The 25572-nt window shown below is 44.3% G+C and overlaps 1 protein-coding gene and 1 long non-coding RNA gene across 12 annotated transcripts in view; one reads left to right on the plus strand and one right to left on the minus strand.

Annotated features, from left to right (window-relative positions):
- Positions 1-12757, plus strand: part of PKNOX1 (PBX/knotted 1 homeobox 1) — a 44616-nt gene extending 31859 nt beyond the window's left edge. For all 9 annotated transcript variants that reach the window (XM_080577790.1, XM_080577793.1, XM_080577791.1 and 6 more), the window contains 6 exons: positions 899-998; positions 1489-1586; positions 3957-4085; positions 5119-5195; positions 6839-7011; positions 7992-12757. In XM_080577790.1, the coding sequence (XP_080433916.1) occupies positions 899-998; positions 1489-1586; positions 3957-4085; positions 5119-5195; positions 6839-7011; positions 7992-8203 (789 nt within the window). In that variant the 3' untranslated portion in view covers positions 8204-12757. The remainder of the gene's footprint in view (positions 1-898; positions 999-1488; positions 1587-3956; positions 4086-5118; positions 5196-6838; positions 7012-7991) is intronic.
- The window catches only part of LOC308188605, a 31348-nt gene extending 9581 nt beyond the window's left edge, over positions 1-21767 (minus strand). The window contains exons 1-2 of one of the 3 annotated variants that reach the window (XR_013945637.1): positions 21684-21767; positions 16218-20628 (exon numbers count right to left, since the gene is read on the minus strand). This is a non-coding gene — a long non-coding RNA (uncharacterized lncRNA). Of the gene's footprint in view, positions 1-8246; positions 20629-21683 lie in introns of those variants that run through there. The other 2 variants (XR_013945638.1, XR_013945639.1) reach the window with 2 other exon arrangements.
- Positions 21768-25572: the final 3805 nt, after the last annotated feature.

Consider the following 25572-nt stretch of genomic DNA (forward strand, 5'->3'; position numbering starts at 1 on the left):
GTAAATTGAGAAACAACAGTTGTTACATTATGGTTGATGTTTCTGCTCTTATGTGCTGGAAAACGTGAGCCCTGCCATCCCACTATGTACTAGACATACAGTCACAAGGGATGGTCCTTCTCAGATTTATGAATGTTTTTGGTGCTGTGTATTCTGGAGAGTCTTGATGACTCTTAAACTTCACTGTCTGGGCTCCTTATTTAGGTTTTCATACCTGGAAGTGCAGAAAGAAGAGCCTGGAATCAGACAAAAATCTTCTTTTAAAATATGTTTTTTTTTACATGGCCATTACAGCCTTACTTCTGTAGAGATGGGAGGGACTGAATTTTGCATTTGGTAACAGTGGAGATTTTTCATACGTATTAAGGAATGTGCAAGAGTTTGCATGGTCAGGGTTGAGAAAGAACTATCCTGAGCAGAATAAAACATATTGGGTACCTTGAATGCGTAATACATTATTTTGGAATTGGAAGGAATTAAGGTAATAACTAAAAAGCTAAATTCTAAAGCTTTGATGCTTGTAATAAGAGCATCAAAGGTCCATTTCATCTGTCCTTTATCCCTCATGCCTTTGGAAACCTTTTCTCTTAGTATTTATATACCTCAGGATCATTTCTCTCCTAAAATTTCTCCAGATAGTTTAATGTCTTTTCTAACCGTTGCTTTCATGAGGGTTTTCAAAGATAATGATTGGTGATAATGAGAAAGTTAATGTAGGTAATGATGAACCTCTAATGAAGTCTCTTTCTCTTTGAAGCTAATCCTGTGTTTAAGCTCCAAATGTATTTTTAGAGCCAAAATTACACAAGCATGCTTTATCTCCTTTAAAAAAAAAAAGAAAAAAAAAAAAGAAAAAAAGAAAAAAAAGATCAACCAACTAATTGTTTTATTTTTCTAGCAAATTCCAAGTGCCATTGCAGGCACACTCAGTCCCCAAGGGATTATGGTGCCAGCATCAGCATTGCAGCAGGGAAATGTAACTATGGCAACAGTGGCAGGTATGGCACAGTAAAGAAAAACTGGCACCTTGCTCTTCATTTTGTTTTCTTTTATAGTTGTTACAGAAAAAATACACAAATACTTCATAAAATGTGTTTGAATTCTAATACCTGAAAAGTTGTTGTTTTAATACAACTGAGTGCCTTAACAGTTTTTGAGTGTTGGTTTAATTTCTGTGTATGCCAGGTATGTACATGTGAGTGGAGGCTGCAGTTTAAGTACCATATTAAGAGATCATTCTGTACAACACTATTTTAGTTAAATAATTTCAGAGACTGGAGTGTTTTACTCTTTCGTTTTGTTTCGTGGATTTTTGTGGATAGAAAAAATACGAGATGTGTTCTCTGCTACACTAACCTAACTACTAGAATAGAATAATTGATATATTGTCAGACCTGTGGTGTTGTCTACAGTGATGATGTGTTTCTGTGTTGAAAGAGAATATTTGAAGAGCTTTTACTTAACTATATATTTTTATTTTTTTTTAAGGGGGGACAGTGTATCAGCCAGTCACTGTGGTCACTCCACAAGGTCAAGTAGTGACACAAGCACTGTCGCCTGGGACTATTCGGATTCAGAATTCTCAGGTGTGTTTCACAGGCTTCAGAGAATAGTTTCATGGGTCCACGTACATCTCATTGTTTTCAAGAGTTTTGGTTTAAATTTAATACGTTGTCAGTGTAATCTATGTGCGCACACATAGGAACTAATGTAAAATTAACAGAAGCACTGCTACAGGATTTACAAGTTTTCTAATATGGCATAAGGTCCCAGACAGATCTCCTTTGCAACATCAAGTCATCATAGTTACTACATGTTAAATGCTTTTCTTTTTTTAACTGATGGAAGCAAATTACTTGTACATGGATTAAACAAAACCAACCACCAACAAAAAAAAACCACTCTGAATTAAATAGTAGACAATTTTCCCATGATTAAAGCTTTTCAAACTGTTGGACTAGGTTTTTGGCAGGATAGATTTAAATACTGCTTTATGATGTTACGCTATTGTTGTCGTCAGAAATTTGTCTTCTTAACGAGATGGCAACCACCAGTACTGTGAAACTATATATTTCAGAATTTATGCTGAGAAGCATTTTGCCATAAAACTTTCAAAATACTGAGTTCAGGCTATAGGGCACCACCACGTTAGGCTCATTATATTACACCCTGAAAGATAAGGGCCAGCGTTCCTTTATTTTTTTAGGGAGACTCTTAAGAGTTGGGTCAGGAGAGCTCAAAGAAATAACTGAGGAAAAGGAAACATGAAAACTAGACCATCTTGAGTTAAGGAAAACCTTGCTAGCTTTCTTGTGGAGCAGAAGGTGTTAAATCTTCCAGGCATGTGGAGATGATTAAAAATGTGAATGAGGAGCTATCCTCTCCACAGCATGAAGTCTGTTGGTAATCATGGACTTGCTGTTGTCTTTTCTTCCCTCTTCTGACCTTCCAACTGAAAAAATATGCTTAAAATACTCCTATCTTGTTTTTATTGGTAGTAGCAAGTATGTATTTACGCATTTTTTGCCCTAGAATACATGCAGTTCTGTCCTCAGATACTTTTCAGAAATATGTCTGAAATTACTTTCCTAGACTGAAGTGTTTGTGAAGAAAAATGCCTCTTTATTTCCAACTCAGCATCTTTTTTTTTTCCCCCTGGAGGTTTAAAAAAAGTCCACAAATAATAAAAACAAACAAAACGTAGGTTTGCACTTCTGTATGGATCTGTGGCTTCTCTCAGTGTTAGCTAGAATCTCCAAACCCACCTATACGTAACTTTGGGCCTGTATGCCTTCTCACCCACAGGAAATACCTCTTTGAAATTCTTTTTCAGTGTTCCACAGTGCTGTGGCTGTAGACAAGAAATAACAAGAGAGACTTACTGAAAGTTCATTATAAAGCCTCCATATGCAGACAGATTATTTAGAAAGTAAAGCATTACTTTGCAAATAAAAGTATGTTCCAAATATGTATTTGTGGTAATTGGATAACTTAAGCTTCAAATGTCATTTCTGAGCTAGGTTTGTTTCATACAGGATGTAGACATAATGACTGGCCTGAAGAAATTGCTCGATGTTGTTTGGAAAACCTGATTTAGGATGATATGAGTTATAATTGTCTGAAATAGAATATAAATTGCATATGAGATTTGTGTTTCTCATTATCTCTGCCTAAGTACTTAAGAACATATCCCCTAATGTTCGGATAACCAATAGGCAAACAATTTGATATATCTATAGAAAGCGAAAAAGAAAGCAAAACTATGAAACTTTACAGCACTCCTACTGTTTTCCTAAAGTGAATTAAGAGTTCTAAAGTAGCTGGAACCTTTTCCCCTTGTTAGTCTTACACATTTATCTTCTTACTCCTTGAGAATTAGATTCATTTATTTAGCAGGACCTTAAGCACCCTTGTTTGCAACTCAAGTGTTATAATTAATTTTACTTTACGTCCTTAGCTTAAGTCGTAAATCTTTATTATTTTACAGCCTCCATAGTTGCTTATGCTTGTACATAGTGAGTATATTCAGCATTACATTTTTCAAGTGTTCTTCATTTGTGCAAATGACTTGGTAGTCAAGTCATCAAAAGTCAATCAGGACTCTAACGTAGCACAAATCAGTACAGAGGATCACTAACCTGACATCTAGCTCATGGGTGGGCTTTGTTCTTAATTACAGCAAATCATTGGCTCTTGCCACAAGATCACATACATGTCCTGATAACAGTTGTAATTCTTAAAACAGAAAAGTTACAGCAAATGTGAAAACTATAGAAACCTGATACATCATTTTCCCTGGATAAAGACATTTTGGAGCTTTTTAAACTTTTTTATACTAAGTATGCCTAAAGCCTAATTTCTTTTCACTCCTTATCTAAACGACTTATTCACATATTGATACAAAATACTGCTATTACTATGCTAACTTTCTTATTTTTTTAAAATTATATATGCAGCTTCAGTTGCAATTAAACCAAGATCTAGGCATCTTGCATCAAGATGATGGCTCTTCAAAAAATAAAAGAGGAGTTCTTCCCAAGCACGCTACAAATGTGATGAGATCTTGGCTTTTTCAGCACATAGGGGTAAGGACTGAACATGATCACGGGTTTTTATGTAACTCTTTTTATGCGGCCTCTTATGATTTTGCTTCATAAGGAAGGTGAATTTATTGGTGGTGTTTGTGTAATCCCAGTTCAATTTTTCCTGAAGTCATTTGGAGTAGTTCCACAGAGCCTAATGTCAGTTGATTTTATTATTATTTTAATCAGTATGTTACGTTTGTACCCTGTGAGCTCAAATGTTTTTAAAAGGGATCTTTCTTCGTTTCACTGTGTTGAGAACTTAATGCTCTCAACACCCTGGTCCATAGCACAAGGAAAAATATTTCCATCTGTGGCTGTGGTTTTATGTTTTGTTTGTTTGTTTTGTTGCTGCTGCTGTTTTTTATTTCTGGAGGAGAATTTTGATTTTTCTGGCTTTTTTTCCTTTTCAACAACCCTTCTAATACGTACCAAGTGTGTTGCTATCTACTTGTGCGTACAGTAGAATGTCTTTTTTGTATAAATACTTATTCTCAAAGGATAAACAGGTCTCAAGCTATATTCCAGTGTTTTGTAGATTGATATTTTCAGTCTTTAAAACTATTTCAAAGCAGACAAATTGAAAGAGGGAAAGTTCACGTACATTTATGTTACGTACGCTATTTTCACCCATTAAGTTGATAGAAGCTTATTTTAACTAGAAAGGCTTGTCAGTACTCTCATATGACGTTGCCTTTAGACTGCATAACTAATTGGATCACATCACATGCTTGTTGCCTAGAGATCACATTGTTGAATAAAGGTTGTCATCCATGAGAATCTTTTTCTTCTGATTTAAACATCAACAGTCTGGTATGATACATTCTTTCAAGGGTAAAAACAGTTTTGTGTAGTAAAGCCCATTTTGTTAAATGATTTTTGTCTATAAAAGTTTGTGAGGTTTCTTAAGGTTGTTGACAATGAATGAGATAGCTTTAGTCTAGCCGCTTTAGTCAGTTGTAATAAAGGAGTCCTTATTTTTGATGGGGAAATAAAACAGAAGGTTATGCTTTTTCTCTCTTTCTGTCCTGTTTAGCATCCATATCCAACAGAGGATGAGAAGAAACAGATTGCAGCACAAACAAATCTGACACTACTCCAGGTTAATAACTGGTAAGAGCAAAAACTCTTCTTTAATGTCAGTTGTTGTCTCCATGTCCTTGCAAGACAGAAATACTTAAGAGTATGACTTTAGGCATGGGGGTTTGACTTTGTTGTTCTGTGCTACATATATGTAAAGACTAATACATATATAAAAATACAGGAATTATGTATTGATACACAGGCACCTTGTTTTTTATAATAAGGTAAAATGATGCTTGTACCACTTAAGTTGGGTAAGGACTTCAGAAAACTTTGCAACATTAAGGATTACATTCTGTTCTACTGCTGAAAGAGATGGAAGTACTCTCACATCTCTTCTGCAAGTAACGAATTTCAATTTTAAAGGGATTTGGTGACTCGAGGCTCTGAAAAATGTTCCTGGTAATTATGGCTGCATATTTTAAAGATATTACTGTCAATAGATCTTCATTCTGCTCTTCTATCAAATGATGCTACCCCCTAAACAGTGACGTCCAAATGGAAAGTGTCAACTGCTATCTCAACTACTCTATTTCATGGCTCAATATGTTTTAGTATGTCTTAAGTGCACTACAGATTTAAGATAATATGCCTGCCCTTGCAGAAGTGGAATGAGGGTGTCAACATGCATCCTATTCTGCTTACGGTGTTGGTTCCTAAAATCATTACAGCAAAGTCCAAGAGGGATCTTCCTCAGGTTTCAGAAATGATGCTGGCTGCATGACTGCAGTGGGGTTCAGTGGGGAAATGCACAAGCTAGTGGCAGTGCAGTGGCTCCAGAAGTGGATCAATGTAACTGTGTCTGCATGGCATAGTAGTAACGGAGCTCTGGGCTAAAGTCTCTGCAAAGCTTTGCGGTCGCTATGCGGACCTGCCAGCTGCACTCTGCTTCCTTCCACTGCAGGTAAAGACGTGTCATGGATGTTTTTTGTCAGACTTAGCAGGAAATGCTATCCTCAGTCACAGCTCCTTCTTGCCACAGCTACCTACAGTGAAATTAATTTGCTCAACTGCTAGTAGCTAAGTGAAATGTGGATTAAATATTGTCTTGTTCACTAGCAGAAAGGGGAAAGAGTGATAATTAGCATGCTGGAGTGAACAAGTGGAATTCAGGGAATGAAAAGGAATTGGATAAGATCTGAAAAATGTGTTTAGTATTGTCTCCTGGATCAGGAACCAGGCCTGGGAAAGCCAGTGAGCCTATAAAATAATTAAGTCTGGAGCTTTGGGAAGTAAATGAAACCAGACCTAACAAACTAGGTCAGAATGGGGATAGATTTTAGGTGAACCCTAATGAGAGGAGTATCAGCTTTCTGAATTGTGCTGTCAGCAACTTTTCTGGTGCTTAGCTTTTAATAAGATCTTGAAACGTACGTCTGTCAGGCTGTCTGGAGAGTTTCCGTATCTGAGGTCTGGGGGAAAATGCTGCTAGCAGCAAAATGATAGAAGTACTTGCTTAGCTAGTTTGCCGGTATCGAACGATGCCAGTGCTCTTAGGAGTTCTAGTTTTACATGCTAAAAAGAATGTCAAGTGGAGCTGGGAGGGAGAATTGACACTTTGCAGTTTTCATACTTCTGACTTTTTTTCCTCTACTTCATACTTTCTAAATCTGAGAGAGAGAACATTCACTGCCTTCAGGTTAAAAGTACTTCATACTTTTGATTGTGTTTAGGTTTATCAATGCTAGAAGGCGAATTCTTCAGCCAATGCTGGATTCCAGTTGTTCTGAAACTCCAAAAACAAAGAAGAAAACAGCTCAGAACAGACCAGTTCAGAGGTTCTGGCCTGACTCCATTGCCTCAGGAGTTGCTCAGCAGCAATCTAATGAGCTCACAATGTCAGATGGTAAGGAGAACTGGCAAAAACACAGATAATACAGTTAATTCCTCTGTACCAGGGAAATGAAGGGGTTGATACATCTGGTGGGAGAACTTCTTGATATTTCAGCATGACTACGTTTTTAATCTGGAAAAGCATAACAAAAAATGTGTTCTTTTTTCCATCCTTTTTTTTTTCCAGGTTTGGGGTGTATTTTATTAGAATCTATGTTGTGAGACCATTGCTTTTATTTCAAAAGTTATGAAATGACAGTGAAGGTTAGATGCACAAATAAGTTCTCTCAGTATGTGTTAGGTACATCGCTAGCATTCTGTTTGACTAGCAGTACTGGACTGCTCTTTCAGCTTCATGACTCCCCATACAGTTTGCATTCCTTTCGCTATTGCTAGAGGGGCTGAGCATCTGTGGTTCTATATATGCCTCATGTGTTTCAAGTTGAGCATTGGGAAGCAGAGAAATACAATAGTTTCCAAAGAATTTGACTGAAGTAACTTCCCCTAGCATCAGATCAAACAAATACTTCTCTTTCTTAAATTGATTCTAACTGCTTTAATCTCAGGACCATCCTTTCTTTCCTGCAGCCTGCTGCTTTATTCGTTACAATCTTGTAGCAGCTTTTCCCACAGCTTCTGCTGAATCTAACAACAGCTTTATCCATTTAAGTCACCTTGGATCTCTATGAACACTCCCGCTTTTCTGCAATTAATTAATCTGGAATACTCTGCAGAAATGATCTTGTGAAGACTAGATTAGAGAATTCCTGTAATGAGTGTCCAGAACACAGCTACCTTTAAGATTCTTGGCCAACTTAATTCTGGCATTTCCTAACATTTAAGTGTAAAACAATCTGTTTAGCTTTTATTCTAATTTCATTCTTTAGCTTTTCTTCCTGTCAATTAGAAACAAAATCTGTTACATATAAATATGTGTAACTTAAACTGAGAAACGAAGAAAGATGCTAAAATTCTATGGTTGTGCTTCTCCAGGTGCTGTTGTAACAATTACAGCTCCAGTCAACATGAATGTAGACAGTCTCCAGTCCTTGTCATCTGATGGTGCTACTTTGGCTGTTCAGCAAGTTATGATGGCAGGGCAAAGTGAGGATGAGTCTGTAGACAGCGGTGAAGATGATGGAGGAGATCTCTCAACGACAAATATCAGTGGGCTGGTTTTGGATAACAGCGATTCTCTGCAGTAGGAAGCAAGAGAGTGTGACAAAACGTTTAGGAAAAAGAATGGACTGACTGACTGTTTTTATAGTTTGCACAGCAAACATTTTACACAAGTTTTATTTCTAATATGTTTTATATGTAGATATAGAAGGGTGCACTTTTTTGTATTTCATAGTAAGCTTAAAGAGTGTTTTTGCAGGTGCAGCAACTTCTTTCAAATGTGTTTTTCATTTCTTTTAATTTTCTTATTTCAGAAAATTATATCTAGTAATATAAAGAACCACATAAGCACCCCTTTGTTCTCTGAATTGGAAGTGCTGCAGTTTCTAAAGAATTATGCAGTTTCAATTAGTGCTGTTATTTAACACAGCTCTTGGTGGGCAGGTGATGTAAATTTAAAGCATGTGACACTAGTGTGTGGAAATTGATCATTAAGTTTGATGCATATATTTGAAAGATGCTTCTGCACCTTAAAAACTGCTAGTCTGAGGTGGACAGCAACACACACAAAAAGAAAATGGTGATGTGTGATTCGGTAGCGAATGTATGGCAACTTAAGTTTAGTTTCTCTCATAGTCCGTGAGCCTGTTTATCATTTGCTATAAAAACTCCTATTTTTACCTTGCCGGGATTATTGGATAAAAAATATTTTTATAAATTCATTAGGAATTGGGATGACGACTGTATTACGCAGGAGGGGAAAAAAAAAAAAAAGAATTTCCAGAGGGGAAAAATAAATGTTTAGTATTCCTATTTGGAAGGTCTGAAAACTGACCAAATTTAATAAACAAGCCTATACTAGCGTTCTATGATTCTCAGCTATCCCACAGTGATATAGTATATTTGATAATAGCATAAGAAGGGCCCACTGTTTGATGGGATTTTGATATTGTCAAACATTGATTTATATTATGTGTAAACTAATATTCAAATTACATTAACTCTGTATCTAGACTTGTATCTGAAGATATTTGCTAAATGAGTATTCAGGTAAGTAAATTGAAATGCCTACGACACTTCCAGTTATTAGAGAAATTTAAGAGTTTATAGTTTGTACATCTGATTCTGAAAAGTGAAAAGATATGTACTATACAGTCATGAATTCTGCTATCACTGTTTCATTGCATTTGAAATATTTTCCCCCAATACAAAGAGAAGTATAATTTATGAATTTCTTTAAAATGTTTTCAAATCTGAAGGTCACTACCAGAATACACAGCAGGCTTTATTAGAGTAGAAAATCCTTTTGTCATTTAAAATCTAAGAGCTAATGATGAAAACATTTTTTTGTGGTAACAGTCCTTTTATTTTTTCCCCCAAAGTTTGGAGTCTTTCCGTTCATCCATGAGTGCTCACTCTTGGAACTTCATGTTTCCCATTGTTAAATAGAAATAAGAGATGCCAAGAGTCTTCACAGTATGATCAACGTCCTCTCTTCCCGTCCCTTTGTCCCTCTGTCGGATTAGATCAAAACCAGAAATCTCTTCTTGTTTAGATCAAATCTAGTTGCATTTCTAATATGACAGGGAAAAGGATGTTAGCTTATGGAAGCTTTAGACATTGTATTTGAGCAGAACTCTCTAGCAGATGCAAATATTTAACTGAATACTTAAATTTCTGTTTCACAAAATACTCAGGCATATGCTTAGGTCCCGTTAATTTCAGTGGGATTTTAAAGCATGTACTTTTTTATATGCTTAAATGCTTGAAAGGAGGTCTTTAAAGACTATCTTACAGGTCATGTTTAAGTTGGTATGAAGAAAAACTTCAGAAAAATGTCTGTAACACTGGTACACATACAAGGAGAATGATACTAGTTTTAAGTGACTGGTAGCTGTTTTGAAAACTCGGGCTTTACTCATCACTAGTGATGTTTCTGCAATAGCTTTCATCTATTCATGACTGAGGATTTTGCTTCCTAGTTCAAAGACTGTAATGATCTGTTCCTGCTGGAGTGATAATTTCTAAAGAATTTTTGTTCTTCTAAGTTCTCTCCTTTGCCACTAATGTGACATGTTTGTAAAGAGCATAACTTGCAAATGACTCATGTAAGATTTAATTAGGAAGATTTTGACAAAGCATAACTATCCTAAAAGCTATTGTCAAATCCAATTCAACCCAAAAATACTTCTAAAAGAAAGCTATCATGTACAGATCATGCTCCTCTGGAAACATTCAACCTACTGCTCCTACAAAGGATACCTAAGATGACTAGAACTGAGACAGATTTTTTTTTTTTTTAAGACTCTACAAGTACTTCATCACCCTCACAATTTCCATTATGTGATTGGCTATGCTTTTTGATTTCTTTGGGGGGGATTATTCAGCTACCCTTCTTCACGTTTAATAGTGTGCTAAATTTTGTATCTTGTAGGCAGCTGAGTAATGACTTCTCAGTAGGTACAGGGCTATGGTCAAATCTGTGCTTTTTCCAAATCAGCCTATGCTAGAAGAACAGTCATTTCTCACTGCCTCCTTTCCCTCCCTGATGAGTTATCACTGCACAGCAGCAGCACTTTCCTCACTGGCTTGAAGGTATGCAAGGAAATGGCTCGGTGGCAGATCTAGGAGGGTAGCAAGTAGCCAGCACCAAAGGGAAGCATGAACTAAACTGGGGTTTGTAGATCATGTGGCAATGGGTATTTGCCCCAACTTTAAGACTAGCAGAACTGACCTATGTTTAAAATAAAAAAAGGTATTAAAACAGCTTAATAACTGCACAGCTGGCTGGAGTATGTACAGTTGATCTGCCATCTTGAACTCAGTTAGAAACAGGCATCAGGTTCTGCAAACTTCTGAAAGCTTATTTTTTCAGGAAGAAAACATCACCTGGTTAGCTTCTTCATTCCCCCTCCCCACTCACACATTTTACCAGAAGCTACATGCTGAGACATTTGTGACCTTGTCTTTAGCTGGTTGGTAAATACCTGGAAGGTGAAGCTGATGGAGGCTGCTATGAAAGGGAGAACAGGGAGTAGTTCTACTGTCAAATTAGAAACACAAATGTGGTCAAGTCAGTTATTAAAATTGGAAAAGTTACCAATATAATCCAAGAGATTACTTAAGATAAGGAACTCAAACTCTTTTAATTCGGTGAGAGTAGGGGGGTATGAGCTGCCTAGACATGCAGCTTTCTTTTCGCAATCTGGAAGAAAATGTGCTTCCTTTTTTGCTGTGTAGGAAAGACTGCTGGTTTAAACAAAGCATCACTATTCTGTGGTAGCTGGAAAAAAAATGTTTACGTTAGGCAGTTATGTACAAAGTCTTTATAGGGAACCTAACATTAAACCCATGTATAATTGCCCCTTACCCCCAATTAAAGTTGTATTGGTAGGCAAGAGAAGAGCTAACTTGGTTTTTAAATTACTGCAATTCTTATGCAAACATAATTATTGAAACTTTTTATTTTTTCCCAACGTAATCTAGATCACTAACCCAAAACAGAGTTTTCAGTCCACTTTTCCCAAGACTTCTGTGACAAGCAAGCTGATTTGCCATTATTTTTTAACTTTAGAAACAACTTTATTTAGTAAATCAACTCCAAATTGGTCAGTATGTATTTTTAAATGACTGTTCACAAAAGAAATGTTGGAAGACATAATTGATAGGCATGGCTCTGGCTCTGCAGAGACTTTCCTCGATCTGGATATTGGGTCAAAGTGGAGTCCAGCTGACCTCAGGGAAACTCTGTAAGGGCTGCATGTTGGGCTGCATTTACCTGCAAAGGAATTGCTTCCCTCTTCTGGTCTCCTGATCATGATTAGGGACCTCTTGGAGAGCCCTTCAGCTTTCTTCTGCCTGTATGCCTAGGTTTTCTTCCAGCGGAAACCAGCGTGTGGGTGAAGGGATTAGAAGGGAAGAACTTCATGTGGTCCTGCTGTGCACAACACATCATTTTGCTATCAAAACATGGCCAGAAGACAGACCCACACTGAAGGATTAGAGTTCCCAGTTCCTCTGTCCTAAAAGTAGCTTCAGGTTTATGGATCTTCTTCTGGAGCAGGGCCACAGAGACTTACTGCATGAATAATAGAGCTATTTGTTTCTCTAGTCACGTGGGGAAAAAGAATTAGAAGGCAGTTCAGCTTCCTGATGAACTTGACAGCCCCAAAGGGTGAAGCAGTCTTTCCAAGGGATGATAGCTTCATAAAACTATTAGACTTGTAGCAGCAGTTAAAAAGAAAATAATGTATTTTGAGAAACTGAAACACATGCATTTAACTGTAATTAAAGTTGATTTAAGATTTATTTTCTGAAGCTGAGTTGTCCTGAGGAAAAAAAATGAATAAGCATTTGTCTATGCAAGACGTGAATGTCAAAAACGTTGTGTGAATCTCCCATTTTTAGGTGCTATATCGTTGTTGTCTTTCTGGCTTCTGTTACTTCGACTGATCTTTTAAACCTTTCAGCCTTATATTCAGCTTGGTTTTCAGAGTTGAATAGGCAAGAAATGTAGTTTTGGAATCCTGTTGGAAATGTAACTGAACTTCGTTCCCTCATGAAAACCTTGCATGTTAAACAATTACCTGAAATGTTTTGGTTTCCTAAGAATAAATTCAAACTGTCACCACCTCCTAAAACCAGAGCATGTCTATGACAATGCAAGTTTAATTGTAACGTCAAATCATCAGCCGTGGGCTGAGTGCTCTCAGCTCTTTACTGTTCAGGGTAGCTGGATAGTAAGTAAAGCTGGCTGGTTTTGCCAAGCTCCCCCTCGGTGTGGATTCCACACGCGCCCCTCCTTGGCTTGCTGAGCTCTTTCAATTGGTTCTGGGTTGTTTAATTTTAAGTCCTAAAGTAACTCGATCATCCAATGTAACGTGTAGTGAAATTGGCACTAATGCGCTCTCAAGTGATTGCCCAAATCATGTTATTTGTTCGTTCTTGTCACCTGGAAATATAAAAATGTTTTTTTTCTTTTTTTTCCTGTGACTCGGTTATTTAGGACCTGCTGAGTGATCACAGCTGTTTTTTGCCAGCGAAAAGCAATGTGCAAGAAAGCAGTGAAATGCCTTACCAACTTTGTAGACTACTATAAAGATCCTTACCTTGTGTTAATCGAATCCAGCGTTTTCAGATCATGACAGAAGTGGCCCATAAATCTGCCAGTGGGTTGGCAACGTTTGGTCTATACGATGGACAATCTTTAAAATGTAAACCTGTAACTTTTTTTTAGCCCTTGGTTGTTAAGAGACTTTTGAAACAACCAATCTATTGAAGGATAAAATTAAAAATCAGAATGTGCTTCATGGATGACTTATTTTTACACTACTGTTCTCTGTGAACTGGAAAAGCACATTTTTAAAGCGAAGCATTCGCATTACTTTAGCAGTATTGTTTGGCTGAAAGGCACAGTTTTGAGAAATCTTGAGCTAAGTTTCAAACTATTTAACCAGTTTTTGGCCAGGGGCAGTCAGTCTTGGGCCTTTTTGCTTGTTTGGGTTTTCTTGTTTATGCAAATGAAGAAAAATGTTTACTAGTCCTTAACAGTATGGGGATTTTTATTATGCTTTTGTAACGCAGGAGCAGCTTTGATGAAAGAAAGAATTAGCAGGTAAATAGTCCATAATGTGTGTGACTTTGGGGTTTCTTTTTGTTGTTGTTTCAAAATTGTTAATTAAAATGGCATGGACATCAAACTTTCAATAATGGTTCCAAGCATATATGGTATATATACTTATCTGAAAAGGATTCTTTGGGACGAGCCCCGTGTGCTGACTTGTTTAGCTGGGTAGACTGTAACAAGTTCCTGAAATGATGTCCTGCTAGGTCAGGAATCGTCAGGAAGGGAGCAGCAGCCTAACGATGGATAAGATAGCACCTCCTCTCTAGCAAGAAACTCAAACTCACTTGATGTGCACGTCTTATTTAGCAGACATGAAGACAGCCTGCCTCGCGTGGCTGTGCCTTGCTTGGCAGATGTGTTCCCTTGAGTGACAGCAGGACGGAGGTCACAGCAGGGTGTGGGCACCTTCAAGGATTCCTGGGAATCTCATGGGCCACATCAAAACTGCTCTGGTGACCAGGCCAGGGCCTTCATCTGCTCCATGATCAACTGCACAACGGCTGTCTTCCTGCACTGAAGAGCATGCAATTCTGGGCATAACTGACTGTTTTCAAGGGAAATGGTCTTTTTACACCTATCTACTTACTCCAGAATATGTCCCCAAGGTGTTTTGGATGATATATTGTTCTGGAAGTGTTAATCTGTGATTAACTGCATAATATGTGTTCTGGATGCAGGGGTATTTGAACAGTTCTTTGTCTGACGTTAAAAGAGTGCCTGTGAGTAGCATAACTCCCCATGATATGACGAAATAATTTTAACGCCACTCTTCCCAGGGAGCAAATTTTTCCGTATAGAGAATAAAACAAAACCAAAAAAATCCAGAGGAGATGCACTTGAATTACAGCCAGAAGAGCATGTTCCTAGTCTGTTGATCTCAAATTCCCCTGCCAGATGAAGGCGTGACAGGGATTGGAAACATAATCATAAGTAGCTGATTAGCATGTTTACTTTTGTGGAGCACCTGTTTACAAAATGCTAATCCTTTATTATCCAACTTAGGGCTGTTTCTAAATGCCCCTCTTTGTAGAAAACCAGAGCAGTATCTTCAGTGCTAAAAGGAAGGAAAATAAACCACACATGCACTGTAAAATGAGGACACTGCAAACAGTATCAGAAAAGGCTGGGACACCAGGCATTATTTATTCAAAATCCAGATTGAAATTCGTGCATCTTCAGAGTGCTCAAGGTATGCAGCATTATGCCTGTGCTCTATTTAAAATAATAATTTAAAAAATACAACAAAACTCCACCATTTCACTACCCTACTAAATTTTAAGGGCAATGCGCCCTTCCTAGGTCAGGCATGGCTTGTCTTCCTGATGCAACTAAGATGTGATCTAAAGCTTATGGAAGAAATTGGGGGAAAAACACGGTTATTTATCTTCTCTGTTGGTCTTCCGACTTTTGTGTCACCACCAGCACAAGGCAGAAGGTTCAGTCTGACGGCCTTCTCCTGGCCAGTATTCCTAGCATGCTTTTTTTGCTAAATCTATCGCTGTACCCTAAATACAGACTGATGCATATACTAAATGTAAATGTTGTAATAAAATTGAATTCAGAGATGATTTTTGTTAAGATCCAAACATTTTTAAAACTAGATTTTCAATAGTAATGAAAAATATACAGATCAAACATACAAAATCACAGATTCACTTATATGCTGTTTCTTCTGTGCCCCTCAACCTTTCCTGTGACTTCCTCCACCTGCGGCCTTTTACTGTGAGCTGCTAACTTGAGAGACTCTCCTCAACGTTTTAATGTCCATCAAGTTATGTTATACATTTCTGCATAGCTCATTTTGGAAATTTGTTTTATCATTAAGATTTAGGCCACTTTTAATTTCAGGCAAGGGGACTTAATTATATGTGTGATTCCATAAACAACATTGATTAGTGTTCCGGTTGCTTTTTCAAAGACATGGATGAGTACATGTGTTTCCATGAGTAAGATCCAAATTGGGGCCAGAAAGAAAATTTCTAGAGGGTATTCTGTTACTGGTGTCTCACTGAATTTTTGTATTGGAACAAGAGTGTTTGGCCACAAACCTGGTGGCCTATGTTGGGGTTACAGCATTGGTGGATAGGGGAAGAGCAACTGATGTCACCTACCTGGACTTGGGCAAAGCATCTGACACCATCCCAAATGACAGCCTTGTCTCTGAATTGCAGAGACATGGATTTAACAGACTGACCACTCAGTGGATGAGAAATTGGCTGGATGGTCACACTCAGAGAGATGTGGTCAACAGCTCCTTGTCCAGGTGGAGACCAGTGATGAGTGGCATTCCTCAGGGGTCGGTATTGGGACTGGCGCTGCTTAAGGTCTTTGTAGGCAACACAGACAGTGGAACTGAGTGCACCCTCAGCAGGTTTGCCGATAACACCAAGCTGCGTGGTGTGGTCGACAGGCTGGAGGGAAGGGATGCCATCCAGAGGGACCTGGGCAGGCTTGAGAGCTGGGCCTGTGTGAACCTCATGAGGTTCAACAAGGCCAAGTGCAAGGCCCTGCATCTGAGCTGGGGCAGTCCCTAGCACAAACACAGGCTGGGCAGAGAATGGCTTGAGAGCAGCCGGCCCTGGGCGTGTTGGTTAGCGAGAAGCTTGACATGAGCCAACAAGGTGTGCTTGCAGCCCAGAAAGCCAACTGTATCCTGGGCTGCATCAAAAGCCGGGTGGCCAGCAGGGCGAGGGAGGTGATTCTGCCCCTCTGATCTGCTCTTGTGAGACCCCACCTGGAGTGCTGCATTCAGCTCTGGGGTCCCAGCACAGGCAGGACATGGACCTGTTGGAGCGAGTCCAGAGGAGGGCCACGAAGTTGATCAAGGTGCTAGAGCACCTCTCCCATCGAGACAGGCTGAGGGAGCTGGGGTTGTTCAGCCTGGAGAAGGCTCAGGGGAGACCTTATAGCGGCCTTCCTGTACCTAAAGGGGGGCCTGCAGGAAAGCTGGGGAGGGAGTTTTTGTCAGGGAGTGTAGTGAAAGGACAGTTTTTTGTGATGTTTGCTTTTCCCCAGCTAAAGGCCTTAGGTGTAGAAATATGCATATTTTAATACTCTGCATGACAAAATATGCACTGGTTAGGGAAACATGCTTTACATGATTTACAAAATAGTAAATCATGCACATCTTTAATTTAAAGAAATTACCCAATAAATGATTGGAAAAAAAATATTTTTTTGAATTTCAGAAATAAAATATATGCTGTATTGAGTGCATATTGGTTTTGCCCTGAAATTCCTGCCTGCTAAATCCCTCTGCTTATGCAGCCCCTCGCTTGCTGCTCTGCCGTTTCGGCCAACATAATCCCCGTGTCGGCTCCTCCGGCTTTACAGAGGCAGCTGGGGGAGCGGAGCAGCAGGGATGCCAGCCTGTGCAATACCCACCCAGACAGCAGCTTGTTCTGACCTGCTGCCCGAAAAGGCGGAAAGACCTGGGCAAATACCTTAGCTTCTTGGCACTGAATGGTGTGGTGCCAAAAGGACACTTCCTAATCAGCTTTCATGCACGAATATTTTTTTTTCCTCTAATGTTTTACAGCTTCATGAGGCAGGAATTGAGAGGGCATGTTGAAAGGACTTAAGCCCAAAACACAGTGCTATTTAAATCATTGTAACGCGGTGCAGAAAGGCCTCACCAGTTTCACAAAGCAGCAGTGATGATCTTTTACGAAGTTATGGGATGATGAAGAACACAAACAACCCCTTAGACTTGATTGCATTGTATGTAACAACAGTTCTTTTCAGGAGCTGCAGTTTTCAGGGCTAATTTTGCCACAGCTGTTTGAAGACGGGCTGCTCTTTGTTCCTGTGCCGACCCTGGTGTTTACGTAGACAGGCACAAGAGCCGTGTTATCCAGTCGTTGCCGTCAGTCTCTCCTTTGAAAAGGTTATCAGTCTCGCACGAGGGGCAGATAAGATGCAAGGCAAAGACCAAGCAAAGCTCAGCAGACTGCCACCCGCTCCAGGAGGAGAAATTCATGCCTGCGGAGACCGCTCGTGACTCTGAACAACCGCTGCACTTGCGAACCAACCCCAATTTCTGTAAACCTATGGCAAACGAGAAAGAGAGCCAGCTAACCCCATGGACTGAAAAACTTGGAGCTTGCAAATATGTCCAGGGCGTGAATTCATTTGGATATTTGTAAATACCAGTGCAGCACAGGGTTAAAGCCTGCCACGCAAGAAATTCCTCGTGCTCCTGGCCTCAGCAGCAGACTGGGCCGCGCTCGCCCACCCTGCAATGGGTCAGCCCGGAGCTGTGGCCTTGCTGCCATGTTCACACCACTGTCTGCTCTACCAGGTGATGCTGAGCTTCAACTTTACTCAGAGAGACTTTCCAACCAACAGAGAAGAGCTGAGGAGGGAAAGGGGTGCTGGGTGAAACACCATTCCTCGTGACAAAGCGCGCTCTGCGAGCACAGGAAGGATGTGCATGAGTACAGAGGTTCATCCTCACCAGCTTGTGTTGGGACATGGCTGTTTGTTGCCTGGGGCTCTAACATTTTTCTCTCTCACTTCCACACTGTGCTGCGCTACCCTCTGCTGGAGGAGGGTTTGGAGCAAGGAGGACGCTTTACAGTATGTCCACCTCTTGTGCAGGGCTCCCCAGTACAGGAAAGACATGGGCATACTGGAAAGAATCTAGTGAAGGGGCCCCACTGAGATGATGAAGGGGCAGGAGCACCTCTCCTGTGAGGAGAGGCTGAGAGAGCTGGGACTGCTCAGCCTGGAGAAGGGAAGGCTCAGGGGGATCTCATCAATGTCCATAAATACCTGAAGGGAGGGAGCAAAGAGGACGGAGCCAGGCACTTCTCAGTGGTGCCCAGCACCAGGACCAGAGGCGCTGGGCACAAAGTGGAGCCCAGGAGGCTCTCTCTGAGCACCAGGCAGCCCTTCTGTGCTGTGCGGGTGAGGAGCCCTGGCACAGGCTGCCCAGAGAGCTGTGGGGGCTCCTCCTTGGGGATCTCCAAAAGCCGCCTGGGGACGGCCCTGGGCAGCCTGCGCTGGGTGGCCCTGCTTGGGCAGGGCTTGGAGCGGGTGGCCTCCAGGGGTCCTTCCCACCTCAGCCATACTGTGGAGGCACAGGCACACCCCAGCTTTCTGCTTTTATCTTTCAGGAGTTAGCTGTCTGTGGGGTCTTCTCTTACTCCTTGGAGAGAGTTATTTCTGTCACCCTTCCCACAGCTCAGCTGTGATGAAATCAGTAGGGGGAGAGGTATGTGCTGACTGCATGATTCATGGTGTCTGTGGAGGTTTAGCACATCGCCTCCTGACATCTCTCACAATGCCTGCCTCAGAAACCCACTGGAAAGCAAGAGCTGTTGTTTCCTAACCCACAAGATTGGGAAACAAGGGTGGGAGGCATGCTTCGTGTTCCAGGTGTACCTGGGGCACAGGTGGCTGGAGGGGAGCTTGTCTTGACACAGTAACATCAGCTAATGCTTAAGGCTGGTATACATGTGTTTATCAACACAGCTTTCACAAGTTTGTTGGTAAAACAGTTTTTATTCAACCCTCGAAGAAACACAACTGACATTTGTTAACGGCTCAGCCTGGTGAAGCTGCGTTTGATTACAGTTTTCCTGCATATATATATGTACATATACGTACCGAAACAGACACTCCAAAGCATTCAGAGAACACTTTTCTGCTGTCTCCAGCAGTGGGAAGGAGAGAGTGATTGAGGAGGACACAATCTGGGGTATTTGTGCTGAACCAGGACAGAGACGGGACTGATGATGGACTCAGAGCCAGGGAGCTGCTTCACAGAGGTGGCCACAAAGGACCGCTCCATGGCTGCTGCCGTCCTCAGTGTGACTTTCCACATCTTTGCTCTGGAGGATGGAGGTTTGCCACCTCCTAAGGACACTGCCACCCACCAGCCCTCCTAGTCCCCACAACCTCACTCTGGTGTGAGGAAGAGGAGGAACGCCTGGAGAGGGGAAGGTCAACACATCTCCTGATTGTGGTCCCACCACTTTGAATTTGATGGAGTTACAGAAAGGGAAAAGCCAGATCCTGGAAGGAAGTTTATCCAGCACATTGACTCAAGACACTATATAAACAAACATACACAAAGCACAATCATCTCACAAATAAATAAATAACTGCAATTTGTTTCAGTTGCGTGCTGGCTGCAGTCACCCCAAACCTCTCTGCCCGCCGCCATGGAGCAGACCAAGCCGCAAGGAAACATTGCCGGGTACAGGCACTGCGCCCTGGTTTATACAGGATGGCATCTCCTCACAGCCGATGGCAGGAACGCGCTCACTGCCAGGCCCTCCAGGGCAGTTTGACGCACTGAACGCCTTCCAGCAGGGATGCCACAAGGAGCAGAAAGCCACCCGCTCCCCAGGAGGCTTCCCCGTCCCCCTGCCCTCGGCTGGCGGAGAGCGGGCATCTCACTCCTCGCCCCCATCGCCGCACTGCAGCCGGCCCCCCTCGGGAGGGCAGGTGCAGAGCCGGGCACCCCGGGGGACCACGGTGCCAGCAGGCACTGCCACCTCCTCCTCGTCGTAGCAGACGCAGCGGGGACAGCCATCGGCCACCGGGCTGCCCACGGCCTGGCAGGTGGGGGGCACGGGGGTGCAGTGCGGGGCGCAGGTGATGTCCCCGCTGGGCTGGCAGGTGCACAGCTTGCGGGCGAAGTCGATGTAGAAGGAGCGGCCGGCAGGGACACGGTTGTCAGCGAAGCCTTGCATCTCACAGTCATCCTCCAGGTAGGGGGGGCAGGCGCAGGCAGGGGCGCAGGGTGGGCAGCAGCCCCCGGGGGTGGGCTCGGAGCAGGGGGGGCACGTGCTGGGGTCACAGACGGGTGTTGGGGCAGCGCCACAGAGCAGGAGGCAGCCCAGCCACAGGCAGAGTGCACTGGCAGGAGTCATGCTGCTGGGGAGAAAGAGGGGGAGGAAATTAAAAAAAACAAACAGTCATGGGCACACCAAGCCCCTGATGTCTGGGTAACTTACACCCCAATGGCTATTTTTTCCTGGGAGGCATTTGGGCTTGGACACATGAGGAGACACTGCGACGACAGTGAACCATGTTTCTCCACTAAATGTGCCAAGCTTTTAGCTCCTGACCCCTCATGCTGTGCCCCTAGCCACCTGGAAGCTTTCAGCCCGTGTTTTCTAGCCAATTCGCTCCTTCATGGGTCACCCATGCTCCTCACTTCAATTTTTTGAAGCCTTCACTTTGTAAGGAAGATTTTTTTCAGGCCTCAGACACTTCTCTGCCACTTCTTTCTTTGACTCCTCCAGTTTTCAGCCTTATATTTTCAAACGGGGAGCCCTTAGCAGCAGTGAAATCCCATCCCCACGCTTGCTTTCTTCTACTCACCATTGCTCCTGGGCACTGTCACTGCTGAGGAGGGCATGGCACCATCAGGCAGCTCACACTGAAGCTCTTGTATTTTTTAGGCCTTTTTAAGACTGACAGCTTTTCAAGACTTAGACTTCTGTAAGCACAGCCTTCACTTCCATCTCCTCTCCCTCTAATGGGACCTTGCATTGGGACCCTCTAACCTCTAATTGCAATGGGACCCTCTAACCTTGCATCCTGCTGCACGAAACACGCTTGCTGCCCTGCTGCGCCATGACCTGCCCACACGGCTGGCATCTCTGACCACCCCAGTGCCTCCTCTGATTAAAGTTATGTCCTTACCTTTGTGCCCTGCAGCTGAGAGCCTCCTCTTGCAAACATGCAACTACTTCTCAACATTTCTTCTAAACAAAAATACTTCATTTTTGTTTCATTCAGACTCCACTTGGGTTTCCTCAACAGAGCTCACTTCCAGCCAAACCAAAACATCACGCTTCCCATTTGCCAGATGCAACAGCCTCTTGCTCACCCCAGACCCCCTTTCCCACTGGTAACACTCAGAGACCCCCCCCCACCAGGTGACACGCTCACCCTACCCTGTCCCCCCCCCCAATTCTGGGTACCTGCAGCACAGCTGGGATGGGCGCTGGGGTGCGAGGTGCTGCAGACCCTGAGCAGCAGCCTCAGTGCTGGCCAGCAGCACCCAGCCCTCTATTTATGTGGTGAGACCCGGTGAGGGAGGCGGGGAAGCCTCCGCAGCACAAAAGGTGGCTGGGCAGGGCTGGGGAGATGTTTATCTTGCTGGCTTCTTAGCCTGACGTGTTAATGAGCTTGTTGGAAAGGTGCTCCCACCTTGCAGAGCAATGGGGTGAGGAGCAGGGGTGCGTGGAGTTTAACAAGAGCAAGTGGCAGATTATGCACCCGGGATGGGGCAACTGTGGCTGTATGTGCAGACTGGGGGGGAGAAAGACTGGGGAGCAGCCCCACAGAAAGGGATCTGGGGGCTCTGGCTGCTGGCAAATTGAACATGAGCCAGCAGTGTGCCCTGGCAGCCAGCAGGGCCAGCCATGTCCAGCAGTGCATCAGGCATGGCACGGCTAGTTGGTCAAGGGAAGGGATTGTCCTGCTCTGCTCTGCCCGGTGTGGCCTCACCTTGAGTACTGGGTGCAGTTCTGGGCACCCATTAAGGATGGTGCCCAGAACTGCACACAGTATATACACAGGATATAAGGATGGAAAACTATTAGAGTGTCCAAAGGAGGGCTATGAAGATGATGAAGGGTCTGGAAGGCAAGACATATGAGGAGCGGCTGAGGTCCCTTGGTTTGCTCAGCCCAGAGCAGAGCAGGCCGAGGGGAGGCCTCATGGCGGCCTGCAGCTCCCTCACGAGGGGAGCGGAGGGGCAGGCGCTGAGCTCTGCTCTCTGGGGACAGCGACAGGACCCGAGGGAACGGCATGGGGCTGGGACAGGGGAGGGTCAGGCTGGGGGTTAGGGAAAGGTTCTGCACCCAGAGGGTGGTCGGGCACTGGGACAGGCTCCCCGAGGCAGTGGTCACAGCAGTGAGCTGCCAGAGCTCAAGAAGCGTTTGGACAATGCTCTGACATAGGGTCTGGTTTGTGGGTGGTCCTGTGTGAAGCCAGGAGTTGGACTCGATGATCCTTGTGGGTCCCTTCCAACTTGGGCTATTCTGTGATTCTGTGTTCTGCTGCGTATTGCTCTGGGGACAGCAGCAAAAGTTTTGGGAGCACCCACCCTAACGCAGACACACTGCTGGAACAGAGGCCATGGGGAGAAGAGGGTGTGCTCGTGCTGCAGGACCAGGGTCTGTCCCCCTTGCCCTGTCCTCACCCACCTCCCAAGGCTCCTTAAGCCTGAAAATCCCCATTCCTCTGCTAGCTGTGAGCAGTGCCTCATACCCTGCTACAGCTGGCCGTGCAGGGTGCGGTCCTGTCCATACCAGCCCAGGAGCACAAGCTCACATCGCACGGCCGCCCAGGGCAGACGGGGTTTGCTCGGGCAGCTGCTGAGGCTGCCGCTGCAAGCAGCTACGCACCGTCTGGAGATGGTGCTGGGCAGGAAACATAACATACTGTGACAAGGGAGGGGGAGCGAACTTGAAAGACGCTAACTTGAAAGAAGCTAACTGCTGGCAGGGGTTGTTATCTGCCTGCCTACCTGCTGCAGGGCAGCCCTAGGGAAGCGGGGAGAAGGGGCTGCAGGCGAAATGGGCTCTCCTGCTTTCTTTGCTGCACACAGGCACATGTTTACAGGTCCCGTAGGGATTTCTGCAGACAAGGCACATGAACCCTTCCCTGCGGGCTGAGGCTTTTTTCACCCCGTGGCGGCAGTGGGCAGGAGAGCAGCAGCCAGTCCCATGCACCCAAGCTCTCTGCTGCGGGGCACGTCTGCATCCCCAGCACCGCAGCCCGGGACAAACCACAGCAGCGGCAATGCTGACGTCCTGTGGCCAGCTCTGCCCTTCCTACCCTGAGGGCGATGCCGGCACTCAGTGGCTTGTCATCTCCTCCAGCACGTTTGATTTCTGCTCGGTGGAAAGGAGAGCCCTGGGAACGCCTCGGAGGGTCTGGCTCCAGCCCAGGTGGAGCAATCCCAAAATGACCGGGGCTTGCGCTAACCTTTACTCATTCCCACACTCGCAGTCAGCATACAGGAGCCATTGTAAAACCAGGGCTGACACTAAGCGGTTACTTCACCCCGTGCTGAAGTGCAGCTGCCTCTCATGTAGCCTCTGCACAGCTGCCAGCCAGCACAGAGCGGCACGGCCGCTGTTGGCACTGCTGTTGCTCAGGCTCAGCTGCGGGGAGTGTGTGTGTTGCAGAAAGTTTCTGGGCAGTGAAAGTCTGGGCTGCTACCACGTCCTCGTGAAGTGCCTTTGGGACACCAGCTGTGCCAACAGGGTGCTTGCTTAGGGGGTCGGGGTATGGGTGTTGTAGGGGAGACACCAAAAAAGGGGAGATCCCCGCTAAGAGACATGCCCTGGCTGAAGGAAGGAGGGAAACCTCCACTCCTCTTGCAGCCAGGTCTGCTACACAGGGGAAAGATAACACTTCAAACCATCAGGAAGGGCTCAGCATGTTCTGAGATTCAGAGAGATCAAGTCAGCTTCAGTTCTGCAGTTTGTGGAGATAAGGAGTATCTGGAATACGTGCGTGGACTCCCAGCATCACAGGATGTGTGAGGTGGGAAGGGACCCCTGGAGGCCACCTGCTCCAAGCCCTGCCCAAGCAGGGCCACCCAGCGCAGGCTGCCCAGGGCCGTGCCCAGGCGGCTTTTGGAGATCCCCAAGGAGGAGCCCCCACAGCTCTCTGGGCAGCCTGTGCCAGGGCTCCTCACCCGCACAGCACAGAAGGGCTGCCTGGGGCTCAGAGGGAGCCTCCTGGGCTCCACTTTGTGCCCACTGCCTCTGGTCCTGGTGCTGGGCAGCAAATGTCCTTCAGTTTGCAACATAGCTGGGAAAATAAATAAAACAAAGTAAGGTTGATCTAATCAGTCTATACTTTTTTTTTTCCAGACAAATATGGTGATTACCTCAAGCAAAAACTCTCAGAAGATCTGATCTAGTTTGTGTAACTCAGTAAACAAAAGACAGCAGAGACACTATTCCCAAAGATACATGCTTGAGCATTCTATAATTTAATAAAAATCTCATACAAACTAGATCAGATCAAAAATACAGACCAAGCACTTAGTAGCGAGCCAGTGTCAGAACTGGTTGTTGTCCCCTTGTAGCAGTTCCCGAGACTTACGGAAAGACTGCAAAGCTATTGGCATGTTTGAGAGCAACTCCCCCAAACCGGGTTCCAGCAGCAATTCAGCCGGTTCCCACAGCACTCGTTTCACATTTGATTTCATTTACATTTTTTGCCACGGCAAATGGCCCTTCTGACCTTCGTTATCAGTTCCTGGAACACAACACTCTGACAGCAAAAGGAAGATCAACCTCTCCTTCCCCTTTGCTCCCTTGATAATGAGCTCGCGGGGTGAATATTCATGAGATGAATAATACAGGAAATTGGAACGTGGCCATATCTCCCCTCCCTGTCATCACATCCTGAGAACGAGCCTCCCCTTCTCGGGGGACGTGGGGCAGGCCCCAGTGCCACTGGCCCTCCAGGCCCCAGGCGGGAGCTTTCCAAGGGCCTGCAGCCGCTCCAGGATCTCTCATTCCCCTCCTGCCCAGCACCTCGCCCCTCTTTCCACCCCCGTCGCCTGCCCGGCACAGCCCCTGGATGTCCCTTCCCCCCCTGTGCTTAGTGGGGGTCCACATCCCACCCCACCGCTCTTCCAGGCTCTGTCCCTCCTCGTCACTGGGGAGGGGAGGAAGAAGCTCCCTCCTTGCCCCCACAGAAGGAGCTGGGGGTGAGCAGCAGGGTCTCCCGCAGCCCTGCGTGGGTTTTGTCCCCGCTGCGAGGGGTGGCGAGGGGCAGGAGGGTGCGGCGTGGCGTGGCTTGTCCCCAGCCCTCAGGGGGGCTCGAGCTTCTCTTGTTGGA

Source organism: Anser brachyrhynchus, assembly GCF_964034855.1.
Source record: "Anser brachyrhynchus genome assembly, chromosome: 1".
Lineage (NCBI taxonomy): Eukaryota > Metazoa > Chordata > Aves > Anseriformes > Anatidae > Anser > Anser brachyrhynchus.